This window comes from Pundamilia nyererei, unplaced genomic scaffold (assembly GCF_000239375.1).
Source record: "Pundamilia nyererei isolate P.nyererei 1_Seehausen unplaced genomic scaffold, PunNye1.0 scaffold00033, whole genome shotgun sequence".
Lineage (NCBI taxonomy): Eukaryota > Metazoa > Chordata > Actinopteri > Cichliformes > Cichlidae > Pundamilia > Pundamilia nyererei.
In genome coordinates, this window is record NW_005187434.1 from 284,034 (window position 1) to 302,353 (window position 18,320).

Here is an 18,320-nt window from a genome sequence, read left to right on the forward strand (position 1 = left end):
TTTTACTTATTTTGTGGTCCCACTGGCTATAGACTGGTGCCCAGTAAATGAAATGCAACTCAGTGAGAATGAACTCAGATGTTTGCTGCAGTCATTTAAAACATAACAAGCTCTTTGGTAGCTTTGACTGTTTCTTGTATCGATATGTTTATTACTGATCCATCATCCAGTGAAATGTGATGCTTTTGTCTAATTTTTAGTACACAGAATTCCCTTTCATATCTGCACATGTCATGCTCAGCAAGTGGGTAAATAATAATGACATGCAAGACATGAGTTCACTCTGAACAGTTCTTTCCATCATTATATCAAAGTTGTTTTTGTATTTTACGAAGACAAAGAACTTTTCCCCATATGTTCATAGTTTTTGTTTGTTTGTTTGCTTGTTTGTTTTTTAGAGCTCCAGTAATTTCTTTACCTTTGAAAGGGAAACATATCCAAAACACTCCAAAAGACCACTGTCTAGTTGTCTCCTGATCATTGCTTTTCTGTTAATGAACACAAGCCTCCTTATTTAGGAAAACAATGCAGCTATTATAACTTTCTGATTTTGTTTTCCTCTTGCATGATAACCTCTTTACCGTTCATAGTGCCATCCAACTCCACTTCCATTTAAATGAAGCAGTGCTCTGCCACATGTTTGCTTTTTAGTATATGAAAAATCACACTTAGCAGCGAGCTACTAGTTTTGAATCACTGCATTTGGGACACAGTGTTTTTTATAGGACACAACCTCCCACTGATTTTTCTCTATATTGACAAAACCATCAAGCTGACACTTGGTGCTTCCATTATTTTATAATTTTATAAGATAAGATAAGATAAGACTTTATTAGTCTCACACGTAGGAAATTTTTTGGTTTTGGTCACGGCACAAAGTACAAGTTTAAAAGCAGTAAAAGTTAAGAAAAACACAATAGAATAGGGTACGATAAAACAGAATAACATACTATAAAACACGAGTAAATACTAATACTATTTAAATACTAATAAATACTATATACAATAGAATAAAATACTGTACAAAATAGAATAAAATGCTCTGTTATAGTAGGAAAAAATTGCACTTGGTAATACTGCACATCAGGGAGACAGTTACAATTCTGTATGGGATGTGCGTGTGTGTCTGTCTGCACCTGTGTGATCATCTGCAGAGTCTGACAGCAGCTGGAAGGAAAGCCCTGTGAAATCTCTCTGTCCCACATCATGGGTGCTGCAACCTGCCACTGAAGGAGCTGCTCAGTGCTGTGAGTCTCCTGCATGGGGTGGGAAATGTTGTCCAACAGGAATGACAGCTTATTATTTCTTAATATATATTTTAGTTCATTTATGTAGGTTCTCCAATAATTTACTCAATGAAAAATTGGAATATTTTAATACTGAAATAGTGATTCAGAAGAATTATTAAAGTAATTTATTAGTTATTAAAGTTATTACAGAGCAAATGTACTAATATTTAAACTTAAATAATTCTTTAGAGATTGTGCCTGAGCAGGTCTATACATGGCAAATATCGAGTGAATAACAAGAAAAGGGGAAATACTCATATACTGTGTAACGAGTCATTCACATAATCCTCCAACTGCACACTTTGTTGGGGACCATACTTTTTGGAAGGCCCTCTTGGGTCCCCGTACCCTATTTTGGGATGCCAGACCCGGAAGTGGGTGGTGGAGTCACCGTCATCCAACTGGTCACACCATCGCCGACATACTGCCTGCTGGGATGTAGTTCTCCACCGGAAAACTACAAATATTATTAGAAATCGGAGATCATTTACGATCTCGGCGATAACTCGTCGAAAGGATCCGCTACCATCGTTCACTTTGGAGGAGAAGGGAGGGAAGAGGCGCGTTGCCAAAATGATGGAAGAAATAGACAGATTTCAAGTGCCGAGTGCTGTACAGGAGGCGGAGATGCAGGCTGAGATGCAGCCGCTGGTAAGTCTAGAACAGTCTGGAAATGACCGGCGGCGCTTGATCTGTTTGCCTTGTTTAATTAAAAATGGCATTACAACCGCGCATACTTGTGTAGTGTTTGAGGCCTTGCCATTCATAGACTGAGACCCCGACAACCGCATCACCTGCCATGTGTAATGCTGCTCGATGCGGGCTGCCATTAGAACGTTCTCCATCAAGTTTCCCGGCTGCTTCCACGGAGTGAAATCGAATAAACGACGGCGGAATACACGAGGGGACGTGGATTTTGCTCACAAACAAGCTTTGTTGTGTTTTGTTTGTTTGTTTGTTTGTTTGTTTGTTTTTGTCGCTCGGCATAACGCAAACAGCGTCCGGTCTGCTGCGCAGCATCCGTCATGTCTGGCGAAAACAAGCATCCCAGCACTGCTGCTGCTGCATCCTCAGCATCCATGCAGCAAGTTACTCTGGTATCGACGCCACTTGCGTCACTTTGACGGGATTAGCAGGGGGCTCCTTATCGCTTGTATATGTTTGTATGTGCCATTAAAGGTTCGCCTTTACATACAAATCTCAGTGTAAACGGTTTAACGGAGCGCTCCGTGGCCTGTAGCGGGGCCCGGGATTACTGCAGCCTGCAGGGCGGCCTCTGCTGCCCGCCGCCGGGGCCGCTGGGGAACCAGACTAGACTAAAGCAACCTGACCTGCTGTCTCCAGGTGCCCCCACACCAGAAGTCCCCACCGTTCCTCATTTGTTGTTGTTTATAAAGCCTTTCATCCCTCTTGCCTTTGCTCTCTAGTTGTAAGATGCACATTTATTTTAAGACTGCTGGCACAAATCACAGATCTGTGTTTATTACCATTTATTCCCGTTGCTTAGCTATGGTGGGTATTACTCTGCATTACAAAACGACATTCATTATTCATCGCTGCCTCAGTAAAACACATCTCTGCACTTCCTTGTGTCCAGGACCCTGCCTCGTCCACAGCTTCAGAGGCTGACTCAGACACCAGAGAGGGGGAGCCTGTCACTATAAACTACAAGCCTTCACCTTTGCAGATGAAAATAGGTGAGAGATACAGTTTTAACTGCAGGCTAAATGTCTGTCTGTCCATCTGTGGTTGTTGGAGTGTTGTTTGATTGACTGTCAAAGACAAAATGGTGCGTAGTCTGTAGACACAGATCGTAAAGGAACCAGCATAGATACTGTATAGCTGTGCTGAGGCATTTTAATTAATGGCACATTGGCCTCTATGATTATTCTTGATGCCTTGCTAAGTAAAAACTAATGCGGTTACTACTGTAATAGGGCCGCAGCTACAGATTATTGTCTTTATTCACGAATCTGCTGATTATGTTTAGAATCTGTCCACTAATCTTTTAGTCTATTATTTTTAACAAAAGGCCAATTGCATGTTCCCAAAACCCAATGTGATAGTCTTCAAGGCAGGGAATAACAGCCTCTTTGGCCCCTCTCATGCCGTCTTTCTAGAAAGCCACAGTTCTTAAAGATTCATTTCAGCACCTTGGACAGAGTCCAGTGGCGAGCAGGAGCACATAGTTTTTAATGTTTTTTTTTTTACTGTTTGCTACTGTATGTTTACTCAGAGTCAATAATATCTAAGAATTAGTGAGCTACTCTGTTAGTCAACGCTCTTTTTTTAGGCTGTACAGCTACAGTTATGTATACGTTACCACTATCTTCTCTCTCTCGCCGTTTCTTGGTCCTGCGTCCAATTAAACATTGTTATAAAAACTACCTTGGCAACTATGTTGATTTCATTAGGTGTGCATGTTTGTTAAATTCATCACTTTGCTTTTGTGACCTTGAGATAAAGAAACAAGCAAAACAAAAATACAATCTACATCTATATGTCATGTCAAAACGTATTTGGTGCAGATTCCTCACAGCAAGAAGGGTCAGGTTTGAAAAATGCTGGTGAGCCAGGCCTCTCTGTGTGGAGTTTGCAGGTTCTCCCAGTGACTGCATGGATCAAATGGTGAAGCTAAATTGGCAGTAGGTGAAGGTGTTAGTGTGCAGAGTTGTTTGTCTCTTTGTATTAGCCCTGCGAGGAGCTTGCAACTCTCCGGGGTGTACTCTTGTTCTCGTTGTCAGCTGAGATAGGCATCAGCCTCGCCTACAACCCCAGCCTATAAGTGGTTAAGAAAATACATTGACATTCAAATGTTTTTAGATTTTAGTTCAGCAGTAGCTGATGCCGAAAGGGGAAGGTTCTAGTTTTTGATGTCACATGCAAAGTTTCTGAATACGTTTTACTTTTAGGCCTTTGAATTGTAATATGTTAAACAAATTTAACAGTTCTCTAAGCTCACACAGCAACAATCAGCACTCTTTGGTCAGCTGATCATTGAAGCAAATCTCTCCAGTGAGCAGAAACTGATCTGCCCTGAAGTCACGTCTGTTACTCTGCTGCACAGCTTACCAAAACGTTGTCTTCTTAAGTAAGAAATGCCATCTCAGTCTTCTCAAAGTAAAGATTGACTTAATATAGAATTCAACTAAATCAGGTCATCACACCTGATTCTCATAAGTGTGCCTAAATAAAGTAAACATGAACATGCGTGCATATTTTTGCATATTTGCAACATTTAACTCAAGTATTACTTTACCTTACTGTAGTTTACTAGCTAAACTTATTCCGTCACTCTTATACAGATCATTTATTGTTCAAAGCTCCACCTTTATGCCTTTGCCTGCTTCTGTGTTCCTTACACAGAGAAACAGAGAGAGCTGGCTAGGAAGGGCTCGCTGAAGAACGGCAACGCTGTAGGTAGTCCAGTCAACCAGCAGCCCAAGAAGAACAATGTCATGGCCAGAACACGGTAAGATGCGAGCAGTCTCATCGTGGGGTCAGTCGAGAAATTACAAGAAGGACTTCTGTTGGCTGGTTGTTATTGATAAACAAAATTTCAGTAATTAGAAGTTTCTCACAGCAAACCTCATACAGTGCAATTTACGTGTTGAAAGAGATTCATGTGGTGTAATTGTGTAACTGTAGTAGCTTTAAGTATAGGAGTACTGTAACAATTGTAATGATCCAGCCTGAAGTGAAGCCACAGAAAAATACAAATAAAGATGCTTAGGTGTGACAGTATTTCAAATGTAGAAATTAAGCTTATTTTGTTCTTTCTAAATGTGCCATGTGTGGAAACAAAAATGTGTTTTAAGGCTGTGCAAAAAAAGAGTCGTACTGATGTAGGGTTTGTAAGATGTCTGAAGTTAGACATTATACTGCTTTCACGCTTCTGTTGTTCCAGTGATTCAGCTGTGACGCTGCCTCCAGGCCTACTTTTCATTATTTCAACATCTCTGCCAGTCCTGTTTTTGCTCACTTCTTACAGCTTGTGAAACTGTTTTTTCCTCCTCTGCGCCTGATCTCAACTCTCTCTCTTTTCCCCTCAATGCAGGTTGGTAGTTCCCAATAAAGGCTATTCGTCTTTAGACCAGAGCCCGGATGAGAAGCCTTTGGTGGCCCTAGATACAGACAGGTGGACACACAAACATCTTTCTTTCTGAGAAGCACATAAGCAAACATTAATGATATTAATATAGTATCCTGTGTTTTTCTGTTTCAGTGACGATGACTTTGACATGTCTAGATACTCCTCGTCGGGATACTCTTCAGCCGAGGTAAGAGCTTGTGCTTCAGCAAATATCAGTGGATCCCACCCCCTTGTATTTACTCTCATATTTCCCCCCATCTTCCATAATTATTAAGAGGCTAAGTGTTAGGGTTTTACAAGCCAGTGTTAAAACTATCCATGGCAATTCTGTGGGCATGTACACTCCCTGCAAGCGCATGATTACACTGCAGATATATCTGCAGACAAATGTGTATTAGACACAAAGCTGGATACAAATGAAATGTGATATCTGCATGTCTGCTCCTGCAAATCTTGTTTGTAACGCTGCTGCCACTATAAGTGCAAATCGCAGACGCATCCTCATATTTACAACCTGTCTGTGACGAGTCTAAGCTTGTGGGTTTTGTAGGGTGAGTTTTACAGTGTCAGATCCTAATTCCAACATGCTGTCAGAAATGAATAGCTAATGCACGTTACATACTTTAAAGCAGTTATTTGCTCTCTTAGTTCCAGCTAACCTGGGTGTAACAAGTACATATACAGTTACTGTTTCCACTGCAGGCCGAACAGAGGTTGTTTGTTGTGCTTATTGTTGATAGAGTGCAGAACAGCATATAGATGAAATGACTGCACACTTTTTGTGCAAACAAAGGAATTATTTTGGTTATTTAAAAAAATCACAGCAGGAACAGTAGTTATCACGCTCCAAGTGATGATGCTTCCAGCCATCTGTGAAAGTGCCCAATCTCACTTTGCCATGGTTACCACTCGAACTTTTAGCCAGTCTAAATCACGAGCATAGACAGTCCTAATGTTTGTTGTTAATGTTAATGTTTTATTGCATTAGTACAATCAGATTTTGATTTACCAGTGATTTATATAAACATATCTATTTTTTTCTTTTCTTTTCCCTACCTGTCCTCCTGTGTGCTTTGGAATTTTACTTTCCTCCAATTCGTATGTTCCCAACCATGCAGTTTGCACAAATGATGTCCTGGAGCAGTGTTTTAAGGAACAAATTAAAACAATTAAAACACAAACACACGCTTTTCCTGCTTTTTGCAAAGAAACTCCTAAAATGTTTAAAGGGATTCTCAACATTTTAGGAAATAATGGACCTTTTGCTGGTAATCAGTGGACACTCAGAGGAATTACCTGAGCACATATAAGAATGGTTTTAAAGGTTGGGTCATTCAGTACATCATACAAACTAGATAAAACATGCCAATTATTAAACTTTTGAGGTGTAGATTTTGTTACCTTTCTGCTAAGCCTGTAGCTGCTCTCACAAATATCTCTCCTTTATGATAAATTAAAATACCTGCCTGCTAACTTGAGTTAAGTTTTTCTTATACATACGAGAGTGGCACTAATCCTCTCACCTAATTTTCTGCAGTAAAGCGAAGAAGTACACTATCTCAGTAAGCTGTCTGAGACTGTCAAACATTAAACAGCTAGTTCAACAAAATAAATAAATAAAAACACAGATTAGATGAGCCTACTACTAGATGTTTGCATCTACTCATCATGTCATGGTATTTCTATGGGCTCAAATTGTGGTCATAAATATTTTGTACTGGTAAATTAGGATTTGTGTGTGCGTAAAAAAGATTCAAACTGTATTACCCTTCAAGGACCTGCAGTTCAAAAAAGTGCCCCTCCGACAGCCAAACCCATCTGTTCTCTGATTCGATAGTTAAATTTGTGATTGACCTGACATTGACCAATCAGCTGAAAGGAAGAAAAATAGGGTCAAAATCCGTACTTGTAAGTTGAAACCTGAGTGCAGAGTTTCACAAGTGTTTTTTGTCTATGTCCACATGCAAATCTTTTTTATGCACACACAAATTCTTTTTACACATACAAAACTGATTTACAAGTACAAAATATTTATGACCACAATTTGAGCCCATATATTTCTATAAACTTTTCCAGGGTGGAATACAGCATATATTGACTACAAATGGTAGTTTCTGTTTGCCATCCTAAACAGGTTTTGTTTAACAGCAGTCACTGGACTGATCAATACTCAGATTTCCAAAGAACTCAGCGAGAATCTAAGAAGAACTGTAGATTGTAGATTCAGGCTTTCAAACCTAAGAACACTGTACCAGCTGTCAAGCATGGTGGTGGTAGCATCATGCTCCGGGGCTGTTTTGCTGTCAGAGAAACTGGTATATTGCACGAAGTGAAATAATGGAAAACAACTTCCATTTTCTTAAACTTCACTGCAAATCAAAAGCTATGCAGTTGAAAATTAAACACACACTGGGTTTTCCAAAAAGACAATGATCCCAAACGCATCAAAACTGAATTTAGAGTGGAAAAAGCAGGTTAACATTAAGTTTCTGCAATGGTATTCCCAAAGCCCCAACCCCAGTCTGTTCGAAAATCTTTTGACTATGCTTAAAAGCCGGATCTGTGCCAGCAAACCAGAAATGTAAATGACTCCAAAAGAACTCTAACGAGCTTGTGGAAGTGGGAGTGGGAGTTGTCCCTTAAGAGGGTCATTGGCCCACTATTGATCATGTGCCTCATCACATGAGCCAAGATGTGAAAAGGGTGTGGGTCATTATCAGGAGAGGTTTTGGGTGCAACGATTGTGAGATCTTGCTTCACCCTATCATTTGAACCATCGAGATCACCTGATGCAAGATGTGAGTGGGCGTTAAGGCATCTGGGAACAGATCTCAAAACTGGATTGTAGGTGGCAGACAGCTGGTGTCATAAGGCACCCCCTCTGTTCAAAGATGATTGTTCACAGTGCACATAGATGAGGCCATCTTTTATCCTCTTTCAAACCAGCTGTCTTCTCTGTCCAAAATGTGAACATTGGCCTCCTCGAATTAGGATCATCATCATCATAATGGTTTGTCCCAAGGACAACTCTCCCAAACACAAACTAAACAACGTAGTGTATACTATGCAGTGTAATGAGGAGTTCTCAGTCTTCTACATTAGACAAACCAAACAGCCACATAGAAGAGCCACCTCGACAGGACAGGAGTCAGCTGTACATCTGGATCTAAAGGATAAAGGTCACTCTTTCTTACCCTGACCTTCACGCCCATGATGGGTGGATGTAAACTCCTGTCCACCACTATTTTTTCACTAGAGTCGCATGATTTTAGTAATTCGTTGTGTGACAGGAAGGGAATCAGCACATAAAGTTACATCTTTGGTCTTCATTACTTTTTGCACATTCCAGCTTTTGCAAAAGCTCTGCAGCCTGGTGATCTGCAACCCAAGGGTTAGTAAATGATGCTGTAACTCACTGACCTCTCTCTGTGTCCTCTCATTTTTCAGCAAATCAATCAAGATTTGAACATTCAGCTGCTGAAAGATGGCTACCGCCTTGACGAAATCCCCGACGACGAGGACCTGGATTTGATCCCACCCAAATCAGTCAACCCTACCTGCATGTGCTGCCAGGCAACCTCCTCTACCACCTGTCAAATACAGTAACTCTGCCTTCCCAGCCTTCTGCCCCCCCCCCCGCTCTTTTCCACACAACATGAGCTCCCCTGCCCTCCCGTCTTTATCTGCTGTGACTTTACTTCGCCATGACAGTGGCGACAGTGAGACCTTGTTAGAATATCGTAAGTGCTATGATGATATTGACAACAACAAATAATCAAATTACCTTATAGAAACCTTGGTTTAAAATCTAGGAGAATGAACATATTTGAAATTAATCAATATGTAATAAAAAGATTAGTAAAGTGGTGGTTTCCTCCTATGGTAGGACTTGCACTTGTGTTTGAGAGCTCTTCTCCTGGTCAACATGATTTAACATAACACACTGATAAAAGCTGACAAAATAGAAAAGTTTGTTTGATGCTCTAAAGTGATTTCAGTTTCCCAGAAGAATAAGAAACATTATCATAACTGACTCAGCTGTTCTGTTTACCTGAATTCTGAGTTGCATATATATATATTTTATTTTCTAGTTTGTTTGTTAGTTTTTTTTATTTAAACGCTTACTTTTTTAACCTGAGGGATAATTAAAATTGAATGTGCTGATGCTCAGATATTTGATTGTGTCGTAGAAGTCTGATTCTCCAAACAGAGGAAACTGTATTGTTGTTGTACCTTAAGGGGTTAATATGTAGCACAGACCAGGTCATTGCACTCATTAACACCACCTTCAATACTTCTGCTCTCTTTGCCTAAATGGCAAAGAGAGATGTGGCATCACAGAGTTTAGGAGTGAATGTATGAAATTGAATAGTTGAGGAACAAACTGCATGAAGAGCATCTGACTGAATAATCCAATGGTAAATAATGAGCAAGTAGCTTTTTTGCACCACAGTTAATTTGTGCAATCACACGTTACTGTTGTTGCATTGTTTTCAATTTGCACATTTTTCTTTTTACTTTTTTGGGGAGCCTTTATCATTGTACTGTTTCTTGCAGAGCAGTGAAAATGAACTGTGTAGAAAGGGATGATTGCATATTGTTTCTTGCTCTGATCCCCACGTTATCAAGGCCAAAGCAACCTGATGATCACCGGACACCCTCCTTCCCATTTCTGTGTCAGTGCCACAGATCATTAGGTGAACACAGGGTCACACACCAGAGGAGGTGTACTTCGAAGTGAGATTAATGAGCTAATGAGCTATCTTAAGCTTAAAGTCAGAGATTTCAGTGTTAGAAAGGTTGCTCTGTTTTAACCTGACTAAATCACCATGGTAAATACTACTGATCGCCAAAAAACGAAAGCCAGACTTAACAAAGGCAGCTGACAGCCACTGTTGTGGCATTTTAGGTTTTGTCAAGCCAACTAACACAAAGATAACCTGGCTTTGTTGAATTTGTTTCGTGGTATACATCTTAGAAAGATGACCCAACACACACACACACACACACACACATGCATGCATAAAGACCTACAATGCCAAAATAATAAGTAAGACAGCATCGATTTCTGTTTCAAACAGAATGAAAATCGTTTATTGGAACATCATGGATCGTTGACTTGGAGCACTAATGCCCTTCATTTACGACCCTCTCTCCTCTAAATTAGCTGTTGATTTGCAATTATATGCCTTAAGTATAGAAAAAACTTAAAAGATGTCTGTGTTCCATCTTGATTAGTTTATTTGAAGAGCATTTGCTAAGAAGTTATGCTTTTTTTTTTCTTTTTACATTTAGACACAAGTGATAACTGTTTTTCTTTTCTTTTCTTTTTTTAAAAAGAAAAAAAAGATTTTCTTGTAACGTAAACACTTCCATTACAGTATTTAACAATGTTATGTGCAGTGTATGAAAACGACAAATAAACAAAATGCAAATGAAACTGCGTCTGATGTGCTTGGTTATCCATAATAACATTATTCATAATTTATTATGGTAATATATAATAATGGCTGCATAGCGTGACTATGGGTGTGAGACGCGAAAAAGAAGAAAGAGGCGAATGCTTAAAAAGAAAAAAAACTCCAAAAGGATAATTTTAATGTTAAAACATTTGAGCAACAATTATTACACAGGTATGTGTATTGCGATAGCATGGGATCTGCATTGACAGTCCCTGATTACAGTACAGTAGCATCAGAAGTAAGGGCTTCAACCTGAAAGGCACCAGCATCCAATCACAGTCATCATAATGCCAGAAAAGAAGAAAAATAAAATAAAATAAGCATTTCACTTCACAAATATATGTAGTTTGTATTCTACAAGCTACAGACTCTATTTGGACATTTGAATGCATCGCATGACAAGTACAAAAGAAAACTAATGACATCAATAATAATTCATCTGGCTCCTGTAGTGGCTTAATAAGACCTCTCATTCCATTTGTAATATTATAAAAGATCCCCAGACAAATAAAACATACACTGTACCAAAGAAAATACATACAAACATGCTACATGATGGAATTTGTTGAACTAATCAAGAAAGCACTCCTCAAATGGAAGGACAAACAATAAGAATAAAAATAACAATAATAATAATAATTAGGACTCTATCCTACGAGAAATGTTGTGCTTCCATGTCAACACCAGGGGGTGTAATTTTAAGTCATGTGTCCACACATCACATTATTCCCTGATTTAAAAAAAAAAAAAATGCAGTCCAAACAAAACTGGCACTCTTGGCATTTGAAGACAGTCGTTGAGCTTTAAAGTATTACTGAACAGCAACACAAAGAATCTGACGATGTTAATTCAGGCAGTATTGAAAAACGTAGAAATTCCCCTCTGCCACAAAACCGTCAAAAGGCACGGACTTTTACTAAACATAAATCACTGTGGTCAGAACACCGAGTAGTGTTTAAACAGTAAGTGAAAAAATGTTACCACGTTATCATCTAAAAGGTTTTACCCTGTTATGTTTTCAAGCGTTACTAAGAAACAACACAAATGCTGAGATTTGCTTGTGTATTATGGCCTCGACAAGGTACTATAAAGGTATATTGGTGCATTTAATTGCAATGTGTGTGTTTCAACACAGGAAACACACTGCTTATCCCTACAAGCTCATAACACACCTGATTATACCTGAAGTCCATGGCAAAATGTGTGAAATTAAATAAACAGGCTCTATATTTCTCTATAGTATAGTTTTCTTATTACTCTCTAATAACATGTAACTACACTAGACTTAGTATATCACCCATCTGAAGTTAGTTTGATCTATTTACATGATAATACTGCTGTGTTGTGCATTTGCATTATCCTGGCTGAAAAGCAACTGTTCAAGTGTGCATAAGTCTATGTATGCAATAACAATATTCATTAAAGGACTATTTCCAGAACTTCTTTAAGCGCTAGGAATATAAGGACTTGCGTTCTTCCCATTCTCTTCATTTGCAAGGGAAGTCTGCGATGCAAAGTGAACTCATGCAGTGTTTTTCAAACACTTTATGGGTACATGGTTTCCACTTGGACGGCAGATTCTTTCAAGAAAAAAAGAACTTTTTTTTGACAACAGACAATAAAGTTGAAGAAGAACTGAACTTCCCTGAAATAACCCTTAATAAATAACAATCACCTCAGGGAATGAGAGGAGAAGTTCTAGTGTGATTACAGTCAGATTTGTCATGTTTACTTCGTTTACATGTGTAGTAAACTCTGAATTGTGGTCTGGCTGGTTGTCTGGCTCGACAGGATTTGTAGAAAAGGTACAGGCGCCACACGCGAGTGTGGATGTCTGTGTATGCCTCTGTATGTGCAGTATGTACCTTTGTGTGCACATGTACAGTATGTGGGTGTGTCTCACACCCCGGTGGGGCTTCGGTCTCCAGAATCAGAGGAGGACACGGACACGGAGCAACGCCTTCTCTTGGCCGCGCCGGAGCCCTGGAGCATGCTGGGATGAAAGCCTGGATGTCGCCGGGCGTGTTTCTTCAGGTGGTCGCTCCTCATGAAGCACTTGTCACACATCGGACAGTTGAAGCGCTTTTCGCCTGTGTGCGTGCGATAGTGACGGGTGAGCTCGTCCGATCGGGAGAACTTCTTGCCGCAGCCTGCCCAGGTACACTCAAAGGGGCGCTCACCTGAGGGAAACACACCCAGTTTTTGTTTTTGTACATTTACAACTAATCATATTAACCAACCCAAACCACTCCTTCCTCGCCACAAAATCAATCATGTCATCATGTTACATTTGCACATTTGTTCTCCTTCTAAAAAGAAAACAAACTAAGAGTCGACCTTTTTTTGTGAAATCTATTATAGGACCTACTTTGAGTTTGCTGTGTGTGAACAAATACTCACTTTTTTAATACTTATTTTACAAAACATAAAAAAATCAAAATGATTATAAAAAGACTCCTGTGGCACCTGCTTTGCATTCACACAAGTATGAGAATATGAAAAACACAGAGACCAACAAACAACCCAGAGGACTTGGAGGCTGTATTCTGCATAGCAACAATCAGAGTGGATGAAAAAACTTATTGTGATAAGAGGAAACAATCAAAATTAAAGCACAGACACACATTTGCGAGATTAATCAAGTGTGACAAGGAGAAGGGGGCGGGGGTGAAAATAAGACACAGGCTGCAGTCTGGAGCGAAACTAAGATCTGCTGAAAGACTGCTGCTAAGAACAATAACATGTTGACATCGGAGCCGTCAGTCAAGATAGCCCTGAGGTGAAACAGGGCACATTACCCCCTCAACAGCGCTTCCACGTGCTGAGCAGAACCACATGTCAGCTCTTGTTTACAAGCCCACGCGAGGGGAGTGGAGGTGGATGACGTATGAGGAAATGGTGGCGCAGTGTGCGTTACCTCCGGACAAGAACACGTGGGGACAACAGTGTCGCAGTGACCGGCGTGTGAATCACGACCTATTTAATGTGTCGGCAGATGTTCTTCCACTGTTACTCCGACTGCCAGTGCTGTATGATGAAGAGTGGTGGCAGGAACACAAAGCTAAAATCATTAGAGGCGTTATTGGGTCTCATGATGCCCAATGCTCCGGCGTCATTTATTACATCTCAACAATAAAGCTTCGCAAATATGGGCGTCCGCACGTGGTGTTTACCCAAGATCGCACTCTGGCCGCGTGTCCACAGGACGTTAAAACAAAGATTTCCTCCCCCTTGCCTCTCCACCTCTCTGCCAGCCTCTGGTCCAATATGTCCCGGTGAGTCACACCCCCTCCCACAAGTAGGCGATCATGAGACCACCTTTCCTATAATGTGGTTTTGCAGAAACACGTGGTCACGCCCCTAAAAGTCTCACAACACGAGACACAGGTCTGGACTCTTGTCCGTCACGTTTTACTCTTACTTTCTCGGTTAAAAGTCTTACGTCATAAATAAGAAAAATACGAAAAAGGGTCGAAGTGACGCAGAGCTGTTGGTATCGTGTCGCCTAAGCACCCAGCAAGCACCCCATCCCCTCTCACTTTACTTACCGGTATGGACCCGAAGATGGGCTTTAAGGTGGGACGACTTGCCGTACATCTTCCCGCAGCCAGCAAAAGGGCAGCAGTGTCTCTTCTCGGAGCACGGCAGTCTCCCCGCCGCCGCCGCCTTCGTGTTCCGGGGATGTTTGGCTTGGCTGGCCGGAGAGCCGCGGCTGTCCCCGCAGCTCAGGCGACTCCCCCACTCCGCTTTCTCTTGCGCGCCGGCCTCGCTGCCCCCGAGACATCTGTTTTCTCCGGCGCTGACAGCGTTGGGGCTGCATTTGTTCAAGTCCAGCAAAATCCTCGCCACCATCAGTAAAGTCCTGTTCTCCTGGCTCTCTTTCAGTACGTCCTCCATCCGCCCCGGCGGTGGTCGGCTGGGGACGCGGTCTGCAGAGACGTCGACTTCCGACGACATCACGATCCCTGAAGCAGAGCCGGGAGGACAGAAGCAAAACAATAGATCTTGAGAGGCGAGGAAAAACTATCCGACAACGCGGATACAGTAATCAGTCCGCAGTCCTCCCAGGAAACATGCGGTTAATCATCCACACGTGTCGTCTTCAATGTGACCACTCCGCGCAGACTGCGCTTTTCTTGTCGGGGTTGCGCGGAGGATAAATAAACGCCCCGCTCAGGAAAGATAGCGCTTTGAAAATGTTCCCCGGTTCCTCCTTTCTCTAACCTCCTTTCTCTTTCTTCTTCCAGATCCTTTTCATTCTAACGGACGAATCAAAATCACAGCGTTTGCCCACGGCGCTATTGTGTCCACGTCCCTGTGCGCAGAAACACACGGGTCAACTTGTCCTATTTTACAGAGAGCAGCACTTTAGTTCAACTCCAAGAAACAATTTCGCGGAATCCCACTGTGTCATAATTAAACTGGACTGTGATTGGATGAGAAGAAACGTGACTCGGTTTTTGGGGGACTGCCTATTGACTAAAGTGAGTGAAAAGACCCTCGACTAATCACAAGACTGGGATTGGTGAAAAGGGCAAGACCACACTCATGTTACCTTCAGGGACTTAAGGAAAATGGTAAATATGGTTGTTAGAGTGTAAAAATGGATTTGAGGAATCATTAAGAAAAATATAAGTCCATGTAGATCTATATGTAGATACGTAAAAGTGTCGTCATTAAAAACAAAAGTCTAACCCTTTGTGATTTTGGATAATAAATACATGGAAAATGAATAATGAACATTGGTTATATTTGGTCAGATTTATAATTACATGCCTTTTTAATAACAAGTTTAATAATAATTACAAATTTCTTTCTCTGAAGTTTAAGTTTTGTAAGCAATAAATGGTGTCCTTTCCTCTTTTCTGGATGATTTGCTTCAGTCACTTGTCTCTTTCATCGTTCGGTGATCCCACCTAATTTGACCTGTGTAATGTGTACAAAACACTTAAGTATCATCCCTGTCATTCTCTTACAGCCAAAGCTTTTCTGGTAATTTCCTACCCTACACAGTAACATACAGCATGCTTTAACACGAGCCAGCAGATTTTTTTTTAAAGATGACACAGAAAACTGTATATGTATATATATGTAAAATTATGAATGATCTGTTATGTATGGAAAAAATGGCTTGTGGTTATAGTTTGCCCCTGTGTTTTTACAGCTGCTAAATATTTACAAGTTCCACTTTAGAGGGCAGAAATATTGACACGTAAGCTTGTTTCGTGAGATAAAGACATCTAAGATAAAGCTACTGTTTTTCTTACAGTCACACTTTTTCCCGTGACTTTATAAAAACATTTTTAATGTTTACATTCTGATAGTTTCCTTAGTTTACGCTCACCCTAGAACTATGTGTTTCTTAATCCTGCCAAATTACTATTCACTATGAACTAAACGAGGCAGCACCTTTCCCTTGCGCCTCAGCATTTTCAGACTACATGTTTCCCACTGTCTCTTAAAAGTTTGCTTAAAAAAAGAAAAAAGAAGAAAAGGAATGAGTATAATACTGCCAGCCCACTTAAGTGAAATAAGACCCCTTTAGTTAAAAAGTGCAGGGGGTGGTTCACTTCTGGTCAAAGTTCCTAGAAAATCCTCAGCTTAGGGGCTGCAGGGATTGAGCAATGTGAGCTCTTGACAGTTCTCCCTGACGTGAACTTTGTAGTCAATAGTTGGACACATGTTCTTCCTTGGTTTTGTTTTTCTGTTTACCCACAGAGAGGTATGGCCCTTCGTTTTTATAGGACAGGACTTGGTGTTCTCAAAATATGGGTTTGAACTTTGCCTGGTGACAAACAACACAAATGCATAATTCAGACGAAGCTTACTGCCCCTCTGCTGCATGGATATATATATAGATATAGCTCATATAGATTCATATGTCTTGTGTTGAATCAATATGAAAAACAAGGATTATGAGGGAGTAGGATTCAAGCCAACTGCACAGAAATAACATAACAATAAGTTCTATTTTCTGCATCACAGAATAAAACTGTACAAGGACTTCTTGCTCTTTTTCCACGATCGCCCCATGCTGGAACTCCGCCCCATTTTGCTCCAGCAGAACCCCCAGATTTCCAGGAACAAAAATCTGGTTGAAACTAGGGTCTTGGCCAGATGAGTGTAGTCTCTGCAGCCACCCTCCCACTCCTCCTGCAGCAGAGCTGTAAACATTTCTGGGGAAGAGGAGGCGCTTCCTCGGCTGCCGCAGTTGCTGCTCCCCGCTTCCTCCTCGCACTAACGTGCAAAGAGTTCAATAGTGCACGGTGCATCTGGGTCATGTTGTTGTGGTGTCTTGTACGGCGATTGCGGCAAAGGTTGTTTTTTTTAAAGCGTGTGAGCGCGTGCGTGTCATGTAACCGAGAGGTGGTGGAGGAGGAGGAGGGCGCGCGCATAATCTCAGTACAAAATGTTCTCTTCCACGTGCGGAGTATGAGCTGACGCACCACTGCTGGCCCTCTCCCTTGTGCTAATATAGGCTACCCCGCCCCTCCCCGGTTTCCAAACACTCACAGCCCGGCGGACTACAGGCACAGCGCGGGCACGGCAGGGAGTGTAAAACCTTCACGTTAATATGTAAAACCACGTTTGTATAAACCACAGGTGTCATGCAGACCCTGGCCAATATGACATAAATATATTCAAGTACTCAGTACTCAGCTGATTACTGAAGAATTTCTATTACAGCTGAAGAAAGCGTGTGAAAACCATTTATACTCTGGGACCAGTTCCAGGCTGTGTTTTATGGCAGTGTAAGGAGTTTTACAAAGGACAGTCAATGCAGGGGTTTGTTGCCATATCTGCAGAACAGCTTGATGTGCTCCAGTGCCTTATGAGCCTTTGTTGCCTTATGTATCCTACAAAGACTTTTTGTTTGTTTTTGTTTTTTTGATTAGTTTCTGCTTAAAACTAGAAGCTTTCAAGGTATTCTTCAGTGGGACCAACTCCCAGTTTGGATTCAGGAGACAGACACTCTGTTTTTAAGGTTACACTTAAAACTTTCCTTTTGACAAAGCTTAGTTAGGGCTGGATCCTGAAGCCTGGGTTCCCTTAAGAGGGTTAAGGGTAACCTGAGCTGCTTTTCTCACTCTACTACTGTCTTTACAATATCGCCCACCAAACACTGGATGTCGGATAGACGTGCAGATCATGTCTATATTGATCCGTCACTTGTCACGCCGATGTCACTTTGCGCAGTGGGCAAGCTCCTTGAGGTGACCGCTGTTGTGATTTAGTGCCATATAAATAAAATTGAGGTGAGATACATCATAAGGGAGTCAAAGATGCTGATGTTCCTGTAGCCGTTTAACTTCAGAGTTTAAATCATTGTCCCAATCAGATATTGGGGTGCTATAATGTGTAGCGAGTGTAGGAACTTTCATTCTTCTTTTCTGAAGAGGGGAGAAAGTCAGTAGAAGCAAGACACAGGTAGGCAAGAGGAAGGTGGGTGTTAATGGTGAAGATGCAAGGAGCAGT

General features: G+C 41.2%; 2 protein-coding genes across 2 annotated transcripts; one reads left to right on the forward strand and one right to left on the reverse strand.

The window, feature by feature from the left end:
• Nucleotides 1–1,673: 1,673 nt before the first annotated feature.
• Nucleotides 1,674–9,015, forward strand: fam219ab (family with sequence similarity 219 member Ab). The gene is made up of 6 exons (XM_005729364.1): nucleotides 1,674–1,940; nucleotides 2,887–2,986; nucleotides 4,656–4,761; nucleotides 5,347–5,427; nucleotides 5,515–5,569; nucleotides 8,830–9,015. Exons 1-6 carry the CDS (start codon nucleotides 1,863–1,865, stop codon nucleotides 8,986–8,988), a joined length of 579 nt encoding a protein of 192 aa, XP_005729421.1. The 5' UTR covers nucleotides 1,674–1,862; the 3' UTR covers nucleotides 8,989–9,015.
• Nucleotides 9,016–10,847: 1,832 nt separating this feature from the next.
• On the reverse strand, nucleotides 10,848–15,257 carry klf9 (Kruppel like factor 9). Its single transcript, XM_005729368.2, has 2 exons — nucleotides 14,393–15,257; nucleotides 10,848–13,024 (listed from the first exon to the last, which is right to left on the reverse strand). Exons 1-2 carry the CDS (start codon nucleotides 14,799–14,801, stop codon nucleotides 12,744–12,746), a joined length of 690 nt encoding a protein of 229 aa, XP_005729425.1. The 5' UTR covers nucleotides 14,802–15,257; the 3' UTR covers nucleotides 10,848–12,743.
• Nucleotides 15,258–18,320: the final 3,063 nt, after the last annotated feature.